This window comes from Hippichthys cyanospilos, chromosome 17, assembly GCF_059441005.1.
Source record: "Hippichthys cyanospilos isolate Australia breed blue-spotted pipefish chromosome 17, RoL_Hcya_1.0, whole genome shotgun sequence".
Taxonomy (NCBI): domain Eukaryota; kingdom Metazoa; phylum Chordata; class Actinopteri; order Syngnathiformes; family Syngnathidae; genus Hippichthys; species Hippichthys cyanospilos.
In genome coordinates this window covers 7209784-7222118 of record NC_142385.1, presented here as the reverse complement: position 1 = coordinate 7222118, position 12335 = coordinate 7209784, and the positions used below count along the sequence as shown (strand labels likewise).

The window sequence follows — 12335 nt, the reverse complement described above, 5'->3', positions numbered from 1 at the left end:
AAGCACGAAATATGAAATACCGTATCAAGAAATAAAAAGCCAAACCGTTATCTTTAAAACAAATAAAATCGTATTGCAAAAGACAACAAATTGGGAATCGCCAGCAAACAAAAATATTTGGTTGTGAGTTGTCTTCTGTAATGTGCATGACACTTTTTATTTGCAATTCCCTTTTTTTCTTACTTATTTGCTTTTGTAAATTGCACTTCAAGGCCACCGCATTGATTTAAAGGTGTATTTATTTTTTTTTTTATTTTAACAGTTCAAAAACAACATTTGGAACAACAACTGTACTGGAGCTGAATTTCTCATGAGTTTTTCACATTCTTTTGGCGCCCTCTTTTGGTAAAAAGTTCACATTGCAGCCAGTGAGGTTCTGCAGGCAGCTTCTGATCAGGTGTGGTGGCCACCTTGATTACGTTTGGTATAGTTTTCACACCGGTGCCCTGACTGCCACATATTCCAGGCATTGTCTAATTATTTGTGCCAAATGTGCCTCATTTATTAATTTCCATCCAGTTTTGGCTCCCGGGTAACCGACTGTGATGGAATTAGGGTCTGTCATATCCATATTTTTTCATGAGTGGGATTTGAACCGTCGACTCAGGTGTCGAAACTCGCAACCCACCGCATTTCTCAGTTCCAAAGGTAAGTAAGTGTTTTATTGTTTTTGTATTAATACGATTAGTATTTTACATACCATTTCCATAACTTGCTCTTTAAAAATTCTTGTAGTAAACTTTTAAATATTAAGATAATTTATCGTGGCTTAAAGCTAACCTCACTCTCTGTTTATGTTAATAAAATTGGAAAATATTTTATAATTTTGTATTAAAAAGAACCAATCTTGACTCCACTTTGTAATTTAGCGACGTGTTGAAACACCCGCGTATTAAGTCATCTTTTATTCGAGATTTTTAGAGTAGAATGCAAAAACACATTTACTGTACATGTACTGACAACATTTAATTTTATATAAAACAGCGAAAAAAAAGGCATTAAATAATACACTCTGGAACTGAGTTGAACCATTTCAAATCGAATCGTAATCCCGTTGAGCAGTACCAAATCAATCCACTTTCAAATTGAGCTGTTTGACGACACTGTATCCTTTCTAAATTGATTAAATATTTTGATATTAAAAAAAGGCTCGTATAACCAGATTTCATAATATTTTGGCTAGCCCGCTGGTAGAAACTAGCTGCGTATATGAGACACTATTTGTGTGCGTGTGTGTGTGTTGATTGCAAAATTGTCGGTTTTATTTTACAATGGCAATTTTTTTCCTTCTCCACAGCTTTCTAACTAGAGGGTAGTTAGAAAATAATGTGGTGAGAGGTGTGTGCAGCTCCCAAACAGGGAAATGAGCATTACTTGCAAAGATAAAGCTAACATAGTAGCAACAGGAGGATTATTGTTGGCTTTTATCGTTTTTTTTTTATTTCCTTTTATGCTGTTAGCTTGTAAAGATCCCAGTGTGTATGTATTTTTGTTTTTTATGTGTGTTCACGTTTGCATTTTTTATATGAAAACGGAGATCCTACTGCTATCAGTTTTGTAATCCGCATCAAAAAATTGTTGAAAACCGTCGTCAGACCTAACAACATAGCATAAAAACAGATTCACATAAGAAATCTATTCGATGGCGTTTTTAAAATTTTTATTTATTTACTTTTTTTACCGTTTGCCAGCACCTTGGCAATCATCATACAAGACGTCACGAGTCGATGCAGAGTCAGACAAGATGAGCCGTGACACCGAATGGGAAAGTAAAAGTGCTGCACCAAAATGAATTGAAGGCAAGTTTTCATGACTTCTTTTGTTTTACAACACAGCGGAACGTTTCATAAAAATGACCTGTAGAAATAAACTCCCTTTTGCAGTCTAAAACCTTGACATGCTGATTAGCTTTTATGAAATTGGCACTTGAGCGTCCGTGTTTTTTAAGCACAGATGAAGATTGTTGTTATGTGTGTGGGTGTCAGTCAAAGTTTGGTCATGGGGATGTGGAGATTATTCCAGGGCCCCATCCAAAGCTCCTCCTCGTCTGATTGCGTCCTCTCACTTGGGCACCTGGGAAGATCCCTCATGACAAGGCCTTCGTCTCCCTCACTGTTGCTGCCGTCCACTCTGGACTCTCTCTCGCCCTCTCCCGGTTCTCTGTCCTCGCCAGTCCCGTTCCTAACGCCCGCATCCGTCCCCCCGTCTGCGTTCGAGGGCTGCGCCGCGCCGATGACGCCGGCCGACTCTGAGGAAACGCTAGATTGTCGGGTGTCGAACACGTTGACTGTCTTATGGATATCAGAGTTAGTGAAGGAAGGGCTGGCGGGGGCGACCGGCCCCGAGCTCTTGAAGGTGCGCAGGGTTTTGACGCCGCCGTCCGACGAAGTTCTGGGGCTGTTCAATGGCAATTTCTCCTCCAACGTGGCCGCCATTTTGTCCAGTTTTTTAAAGTGCTTGGCCAGTCTTGAACTGAAGACGGGCGATGTGGGCTTGGTGGGCGTCGCGGAACGGCGGGTGCGGACAACGGAGCCGTTCTGGGCGACGTAGAGGCCGCCGTTGACGTTGGTGTGGTTGTGAAATGTGGAGGTGGAGCGACCGCGTAGGGGCTCCGGGGCGCTGTCGTCACCAGTGGAACTGGTCTCATACTCGCGGTCCACCACCAGCTTGATCCGACGCTTTCGGTTGCCGTGCTGGGAAATGAACATGGACACGAGTCAATAGACCTTTACAGGTTGTTTGCGAACGAGAGGCGCCGGATGCTGTATTTTCCACATGATGCGGTGCGCTGCATTATTAAGCACAGTCTTGTTTACGTGGTCTATTTCTGTAGTTAACCCATACATAGGGTGCACCATATTAAAAGGCGTGGCAAAAAAAAAAAAGGCAACTTACATAATGTTCTCTGAAATGGTCTATGATAACTTTGATTACTTATTGCTGCCTGTGTAGATACCGCACACATTATGTAACGGTCACTGATTGGTTTATTGCCGCCTAAATACGTACCGTACATAATATGTGATGTTCTAGGATTGGTTTATTGCTGCCCGCGTACGTATTGTTTGTGGCCTGTCTCTCTTTCAGACGAAAGTAGTCCGAAATCAGTCAAGTGGAGTGCTTACCGAAACATTTTCAAGATTTATGGATTGTAGAGTGATTTTCGGGCTAGGGTTTTTGATTGTCGATTTAAAGAAGATGTTAATGCGGTATGGTACGGAAAATACGGTACTTTGGAGGAGACGCTACTGACATGAAATGAAAAGCATCAGAAACACCACAGTTCCATAAATCACCAGTTCTATCCAGGTCCTTAACAAACAGAGCTAGGCAATCGACCCATCACTCACAGAATGCCCGACGTCGGTATTTTTGTTGTACGCTTGATGATACGAAGTTATGTAAGAAAAAACATGGACTGGGCATCGAGCGATTCTCGCTTTTGTCTGTGGTCCAGAGTCAATATGGATTGTCCTTCACATTTTGTGTAATTTTACTTATAAAGTACTTGCCAAAAGTGCAGACCCACACCGAAGGCGGGTATTCTATCAGCATTTTTGACGCACACAAAGGGACTATTCTCTTATGTTTAAGTACCGCCTCTGACGATCAAGATGAAGATGAAATAGAACTTGTTTGCAAGTACCTTTCAGATTTTGTTCTAATCAAACGGATTTCTTTAATCAACTAACCCTTTGAAATGTACTTTAATCCCGCTGTCTTTTCATCCTTAGAAACATAATTTTACAAATTCAAACTATGGTGGTAAATAAGGTTAAAAATCATCAGTCAGACCCTCTTTTTCTGATCTCATTCGTCTACCTTCAATGCGATTTGTTTATGCCACCCAGGAAGCATTTGTGACAACTTGCAAACGTCTATAACTCTTCGCCCTTACCTCTGTAACTAACATTTACACACACACACAGCATACCACAAGTTAAATCAGTTTTTTTTTTTTTTTTTTTTAACCGCTGATGCATTTCAAGTTCAATGCAAAAGGAAAGATTGAGGCTACCAGAATAAGAGGTTCTCCATCTTAGTAGGTCCAAACTACTTTTCAGGCCAACGAATAACTAAACTGAGACGAGTAGTTATGAACAAACGAAGCTTCATGAAGCACTTAAGATCGTTTTGGGCTCCTTGAAATGGCCGTCTTTGCTTAAAGAGACAGGGGAATGTTCATACAGTTCCACTCCACCAGTGATTGTTTTTAAACCAGGAGCACCATCTAGAGGAGATAAAAAATACCACACGAGGCTTCATGAAGTTTCATCTTTTCATAATTAGTAGCAGCACAAGTCAGGTTTTTCGTATAAGAAATAAGATGGTAAACCGAGGAAGACAAAGAGAGAAAGCCAAGAAAGGTGAAGTGACTTCAAGTCATTGCACGCAGATCACGGCAGCCCACTCAGAGTCTTACTTATATGCAAAGCGCTAAATCTTGAAGAAGAGGTGGTATGCTTGGGCCTCATCTTGATCTGGATCATTTTGCGGTCCCGATCGGTAGTTTGTGTCTAGGCGCTTGTCTCCTCCTCTGTGTCCTCCATTATGGGCGACAAGGCATCCGAGAGGTCGATGGTCTGTGGGGGTGACTTCTCTTTCTGGTCTTCGTTGGAAGAGTCTAGATGTGCTTTGGCCTTAGAAGCTGAAGAGTATTTGGGGTCTTCGGTCTTGTTCTTAAGGTTTTCATGAGTTCCTTCTCGTCTCTTGATACCTTCTCGTGCGTCCTTTCTGGATACAGCTCTTTGAACACCAGAATCTTGGCGCTCATCACTTTCTGATCCCGTGCCCCTCTCAGAGTCTCCCTCGCCATCCTGACTCCCGCTCTTTGACTGGCTTTCCGTCTCAGATTCAGTCTCTTCGCGCTCGGTCGAAACGCTCGAGCTGGGAAGGTTGGAGTCGGAGAGGCTAAATTCGGACTCAAAATCATCGCGGAACAGTCTTGGTCTCATGTGCCATCGCTCCGAGAAGCCGCCCCCCCCTCTTACCTGCCTCCCCCACCTTCCCCGACCTCGACCCGACACTAATGCAGAGATGCTCATATCTCCTACTGAGTCATACATCTTCCTAGCCCTTGTGCCACTACCGACCCTGGAGGAGTCTTGGAATCTTCTGTTGAGGGACATCAGACCGTGGCTGTCGTTCAGCTTTTGTTTCCGCACCGCCTGGCCAATCTCGGCGGACCCTTTCTGATAACTCCTGACTAGACCACCGTTGGCCAGAAAACCAGGAAGCTCTCCCCTGTGCTCCGCTCGAAATCCTTCTGCCCCTGCCTTGAGCCTTGCCCAAGGTTCAATTTCTGCTCTGGACCGCCATATTTTAATCCTTTCATCTTCTTCTCGTCCAGCCGCAATGTTATTTCTCTTCACTGCATCCCCACCGTCAACCTTCCCTCTGCCTTCAACTTCCACCGGTTCGATTCTGGCTTTGTTCCACGGCAGGTGGATGGCCAGAGGCCGCCCAGCTGTTGCACCGGACGACAGCAGTGAACTCATGAGAGCCTTCAACTTGGCGGCGGTGCCCAAACCCCTTGGCTTTGTGCCATCTTCTGGTGACTGCGTTTTGTCAGTTTTTAGAGGTGCTGGGCTCATTTTTGCCTGGCCGTTGGCGAGCAAAGTCCGGCGGTAGGGAATGTTGCCTCCTTGAAATTGTCCTCTGATCTGCTGTCGGAGGGCATCATCCCAAAAACCAGAGCAAACATTTTAAAATGGGAAATTAACACAGCATGTAACAGTGATCCAAATATATTTTTTACTGGAGGTCTATTGTGGATAATGCCCCCAATTTTTTTTTCTTTTGTTATAACAAATTTAAACTAGTACATACGCACTTATTTATTGATTGATTTATTTATTTATTTTTGATTTTTCTCAGCAAGTCTAAAAGATATATTGTGTAACATCTTTCATATTCAGGCATAAATTATTTTTCAAAGGGATCTCGCACAATCGAACATTAGATTGCTCCATGTTCCAATTAATTTGCTCTTAATTTGAAAAGAAAATTGCACTTATCCTGTCATGGCATTAAAAAAAACATTACATTAGATTTGCTAATACCTGCTGTTTAAAAAAAAAAAAGAAAAAAAAATCACGATCCCCTCTAGTGCCTTCAACCCCTGGGATACCCGTACCCCTATTTGAGAACCACCAGTTTAATTTGTAAATATACCAAAACAAATGATTTCAATACCCTTAAAAACCTGTGGTTTTATGTGAGATTTTTTTTTTAATGCACTTGAAATGTGTGTGTGCATGTGACTAAGACTTTGCTAAATTCCACTAAAGCCCAAGCGAAATGTAGCCCTTCGCAACATGCAACACTTGTCTCATAATTGAGATGCATCACTGACATTTTTTACACCGATTACTGTCTGCAAAGGGTTTTGTCACTGAATTAATCTCACTGTTGATATGCCCATTGGACTTTAGGCGGCGCTCTCGCACTATATGGCCCATTAAGAGAGTATACTTTTCAAATTGGAATGTACATATAGAAGTTGGTATACGATCTTACAATGTAGCTGACGGAATCACACTAATCAAGAGCAAATATAGGACACTTGACCTCGTGTTCGGTTTACCTCAGCATCGGACTCCTGCGGGCTGTAGTAGTAGCTGCCGTCGTCGTCGACAACAACCTCCCCATATTCGTCGTAGAGGCCCGAGGGCGAGATTAGCTTCCGTCGACTGCCGTACTGAGGAAGGTCATAGCTAGAGACGCACACAAAATCATCAAAACGAGAAGCAATATGCAAAAACTTAGTGGATATCGGAGATTTGTGCCAAAACAAACCAAAGCGACGGGCTTTTCTCAGAGCTTAAACCAATCAGAGCTGAAGACAAGAAGAATCAGCTTAACAAACAAAAGATTATCCGAAGCCACTTAACATGCCCCGTCGCGCTATGCTTCATAGATGTTTGACTAAACCCGATTTAATCACAAAAGAAGCATTTTCTAGCCAGCAGCCTTTTTGTTAGAAAAATATATCTCCCAATGGAATCAATTCTTCTATTTTTTATTTAAGATTTTTTTTTTTTTTTGAGTCCCACTCTGGTTCTGGAAGTTGCCTGCTTCCGTCAGCCAGTCCTCACGCCCTGGAGCCAAGGACTGAATGACATACTGTACATGAAAGATGATCTCATGGCTACAAGAAATGCCTGTGTGATTAAAGTAACAAATCAGCAAGGCGTCCTTTGGCTTGCTCCGCAGACAGAAAAAGTTGCCTCGTGTCATCTTATAGTCAAGCCTGTGCCATCCCATTACATTGAGCAAACAACTCATAAACTAATGGGGCAAATAGGAGGGGGGTGTTGTCAGTAAACACTCATGGATGGATTGCAGGATCAAATAGAGGACAAGCTCACTCATAAAGGCAGCTAATCCTTACAGTATGGACACTAAATCTAAAGTAAAACATCTTAACTTTACAATAAAGGGATTTTTTTTCAGCCATCAACCCCCATTGGGATTGTATACGATACGAAATATCCAGTTAAAATGTAGTTTGTATTTTCCCCGAATGACCACTAGAGGGCATTCATACACTGAGCGTAAATGGGACCTGTTCCGTTATTACAACAGTTTCAGTTTTAGGGATAATCACTTTGTTCACAAGTAGTAAAATCACAAACTCAATATGCTTTTTCAAAAAGGATTCAGAGTGCATGGTTTCCCTTTTCCTGTATCCTCCTCAGACCCAGCCTGTTTATCATCCTATCATTTCCAGTGATGTCTCAAGTCTGTGGGTAGGATGCAATGCATTTTGCTGCCATGCTCAGACAAAGTGGACACAACAACCAACACAAATGTGGCGGGAGGTTAATAAAAATCTGTTGTCGCCACAGAGCACAAACAATATATGTCTGAGTTTATGCATATATGTAAGCCCGCTCACCAGATGCCCGATATACCTCAATGGCTCCTCTCAACGCTGAGGATCAGCGGCTTGACACTCGGCACCGATCTGCCTGTCGATCTCCCGCTCCATCCTGCGCTCATTCGTGAACAGGACCCCAAGATACTTAAACTCCTTTATGTTGGGCAGGATCTAATCCCAGAGCTGGAGAGAGCGCTCCACCCTTTTCCAACTGCGGATCATTGTCTCTCATTTAAGGTGCTGCTCTTCATCACAACCACTTTACACTCGGCTGTGAACCGCTCCAGTGAGAGTTGGAGGGTACGGCCTGAAGAAGTCAACATCACCACAAACTAAACACACCAAAATGCCGGTCTTCCAATCCAGAGGCACTGTCACTGATGTTCACACAATGTTCTCGAGGCATGTCAACCAAGAAAGCACTACACAGAGCCTTTAGGAACTCCAGGCAGATCTCATTTTTTGCCACCAAGGGTTTTTTTGACCACCTTCAGTGACTTTAGCTCCAGAAATAGGAGAGCCCACCTCTTGAGTTTTCAGACTCTGCTTCCTCACAGGAGGACGTGTCGGTGGAATTGAGGAGGTGCTCAAAGTATACCCACCATAGGCTCGAATTGAGGCGCCCCATCTCCATCATCTAGAGCAGCTGCGACAAGCTTGCTGGTGCCTATGTGGGGGACACCCTGAACTGGTTACTAGCCAATAGTGGGGCACACAGAGACCACCAACCCTTCACGCACCCAATGTAGCATAACATTGAAGCCAATCTCCATCAAAACCCTGCAAAGTCGAGTCATGCAACTCCCCAGAATGGCCACCTGTGGCAGCTCTTTACTTTGACTGATTTTCATTGTATTTATGGGGTTAAATGAAAAGGATCCAAAGATTGAAAATTTGGGTTTCAAGTGTTTGGTTTTGAAGTTATGGCACTTCAAAGTTTGGGCACCAAAGCCATTTTTAGGATCCAGGAATTGAACGTAACATTTGGGACCATATTTAGAAGCCCTCATCTTTTGTAAATTTCTATATATTCATATTAAGGCACTCTATCACAATATGCACTCACAAGTAGCATAGGTGTACTATTTTGAGAGGGATTAACCAATTGAAATAAATCATTAAAGGGCAAAGCATTTTTAAACTTTTAAAGGTCATAAGTTCAAAGTTGTTTAAGATAGGAGACTCAAACTTTAGATTATTTCGTTTGTCATCATAAGGCACTAATATAATTGAAGAGGTGTCACTGGGGAGGATGTGTGACAGCATTTCCTGTTAAGATTTATTGTATATTAGTGTCAAGCTATCTTACTATAACTGGTTGTGCATTTCTGTGTTTAAATGTAAAAATCTTGAAAGTTTTTGTTTGATGTGTCTTTTTTTGAAGGTAACCTTAATTGGAACTGTGCCTTTGCTTCTCTTTTGGATTTCATAGAGATTTCTTTTGGATTTCTAAGGTGAGATGCCCAATTAGCACATTCAATGGAAAAATGTGACCCTTTTATTCGTGTTGGCATTATTTATCCGCAGCTTTGTTTGTTAGCATTTTGTTGTGTACTTTGTCTGTCAGAAACTTTGTTCGGCGCTTTATCTTCCAGCAAAGCTTGAACCCGAACAAATGCAACAGACAAGGCGATTACATATGAATCCCGCAGGGTCGCACCATTTTTTTTTTTTTTTTTTGCTGCTCCTGTTTATGTACACATTCAAAAATTAGTTTGTGGATTTTGCTTCGAGCCAGCAGCATCTGGCCTATTGTGAACGCGCATGTTTTTGTGTGTGTGTGTTTCCATGGCAGGCTGCCTGATTAGCACTGTTCCTGCATTACCTAAACAGAATTAGCTTTGTGTCTGCGTGTGTGTGTGTGTTCCAAAAGTTATGAAGAAATAATGAGCGAGCCTTGCAGTTGCCGAACTCATTTTCTATACAGCGTAAGACACAAGAGTACTATTATCGCACAGCGATAATTATAATTTGTAGACAATTCTATACGATGCAGCCCGGGTGCAGAATATTTAACACACACACATGCACACTTGGGGTAGGAAATCCAACTTGTCTTTTTCACGCATGCTTTGATCGACCTTGCTTCTCTAATTAAAGATGGCCAAAGAAGGCTTTGATACTAACAGACACACACATACACGCATACACATACATCAACACAGTATAGACAACATACATTTTGCAATGTAGCTCAACCATGAAAACAATATGACACATTGACTCATGTGTTTAAGCTGGGGAAAAAAACAAAAAAAAAACTCACACTAGTCTGTCTAATTATAACACTATGTCAACAAATGGCCAGGAAATGAAGCAAAGTGACAACATAAATGGTCTTAGCATAGACACTTGTGGTGCACCAGCAATCCATGCAGTAAATTACCAATATAGACAACATTACTGACCCGTGATCATAGTTGTAATAATCCTGCGTATAGTAGTCCTGACCCGGGTCGATGCCAGACTCCATGGATAACTCCTGTCAAAAGGAAAGACCATTAATACATCATGGGCACAGGCAGAGTCGGCAGACATGCTCAGGAATCACTTCCCCCAATGAGTCAGCAGCAAGAGATAGATTTTTTTTTTTAAAGAGAGCGAGAGTACCTCAGGTCTGAGGAGAGAAGGTCGGAGGAGTTGTTGTGTCTTCCAGAAGAAAAGAGAAACAACTTATGACAATGCAAATTGGAGAGATAAACCGCTCATAATCTAAAACAATGATTATTTTCATATTGGGTTGGTATAAACATTTACTTTTTGTTTTCAATACAAACTACAGGAAACAGGCAAGCATGCAACAGAGTAAAGAAAAAGAAACAAACCCATGCAAAGTCGAAGGACAGACCTCAAGCCGACACCTACCTCTTGTTGTCCGTACCTACGACTGCGAGACGACAGGGTGGACAAAGAAGAGAAGGAGCAGAAATGTACTTGTAAGTGTTTTCACGTTTGACATGATTTGACATCAATTCTGCTTTTTAGAAGATGGAACATAACATGCATCGGAGTGCTTCCAAAGTGTGTGTGCACATTTTGAGATTGTGTACATTATATTCAATTAAATATAATGAATATTGACACAGGCATTGAGTGGAGTACTGATACCTGGTATCAATATTTGGCTGATACTGACTGGCCTTTTTCCATAAAGTACACACCAAAGGTCATGATACAACCATGATACTTAAAAGGACTATTTAAGCCTGGATACTCCAAAAAAAAAAAAAAAGCTGTCCAAAATCTGTTGACAAAATACTCACAGGCATAACGTATATTTCTTTTAAAAATGATCATTATGCTGATATGATGGTTCTCAAATGATGGTCTGTGAGATTCTAACAGCGTTTCTGCGGGTATTATTTAATCTATTTGAATACATTTTACGGTCGTAACAGGAACAATACATTTTTCTTTTCAAAGTGAGATCATATTAATTGGAACATGTAGTGACTCCTATGCAAAACACTTTGCCATGAGTGAAAGTATTATATATATATATATATATATATATATATATATATATATATATATATTATATATAAAAGCTAAGTTGAGAATTACTTCCCTAAAACATGCCACTTGTTTTTGGAGCATACTGGAGATGCACAACAGGGTGTTTGGGTGATGGCAGCCACTAAAAAAAAGCTATACAGGCTCAAAAAATAAAAAAAAAGATAGATAGGATTATGTGCTGAAATAAAGGTGTGAAAGGCAAGATGGAAGGCATCCGGACTAGGATGTGCCAATTTCAAGAAAAGCAGATGGAGCGGCTTAGGGAGCACATGAAGGCATGATAAACAGATGAATGGCTGCTTTAAAAGGTGCTTGGCAGGTCATCGTCTGGTTCAAACAAAAAGAAGCACTTTGGCCAGCCGTGTGTGTGTTGTGTGTGTGAAACAACAAAGATAAGTCTATCCTTGTGCCCTCATTGCTCTGACAGGCACATTATTAGGTCCTTTGGAGACAAAAACCCTGCAGACAATCTGTGTTCTGTCACAAACACACCTGGAATGATTGAGTCTTTTATATCCTTTCATTCTTGACTCGCCATGTGTTTGTGTGTATGACGAAAACATTATTAGTTTCTTCAAAACATCAGCTACAAGGCCCTCAAATGCGCTATTCTCCTCGAGTCATTTTTCTTCCTGCAATTTTCTTTCACACACACATACTGTCATTTGAAGAGGCTTCAGTTCCAGTAGTGATGGACAAATGAAGCTTCATCGAGAACTTGTGATATTTTTTGACTCCTCTAGATAGCACTCTTTGTTCAAAGAGGCACTGGAAACTTAAGGCGTTTACAATGCACCGGTATTCATTTTAATTACAAGAGCACCATCTTGACAAGTAAAAAAAAAAAAACAAAAAAAAAATCACAGGTGCTTTGTGAAGCTTAATTTTTCCATCACTTCGTATAAACATAGTGCTGCGTCCTGTTGACATTTGGATC

General features: G+C 41.5%; 1 protein-coding gene and 1 long non-coding RNA gene across 2 annotated transcripts in view; one reads left to right on the top strand and one right to left on the bottom strand.

Annotated features, from left to right (window-relative positions):
• Nucleotides 1-1643: 1643 nt before the first annotated feature.
• Nucleotides 1644-11889, bottom strand: LOC148409384 (uncharacterized). Its single transcript, XM_088439092.1, has 5 exons — nucleotides 10748-11889; nucleotides 10493-10531; nucleotides 10291-10364; nucleotides 6587-6716; nucleotides 1644-2693 (listed from the first exon to the last, which is right to left on the bottom strand). The coding sequence occupies exons 3-5, from the start codon at nucleotides 10353-10355 to the stop codon at nucleotides 1986-1988; spliced, it is 903 nt and encodes a 300-aa protein (XP_088295218.1). The 5' UTR covers nucleotides 10356-10364; nucleotides 10493-10531; nucleotides 10748-11889; the 3' UTR covers nucleotides 1644-1985.
• Nucleotides 9213-12335, top strand: part of LOC148409382 (uncharacterized) — a 188495-nt gene continuing 185372 nt past the window's right edge. The window contains exons 1-2 of the long non-coding RNA XR_015868395.1: nucleotides 9213-9336; nucleotides 10665-10818. This is a non-coding gene — a long non-coding RNA (uncharacterized LOC148409382). The remainder of the gene's footprint in view (nucleotides 9337-10664; nucleotides 10819-12335) is intronic.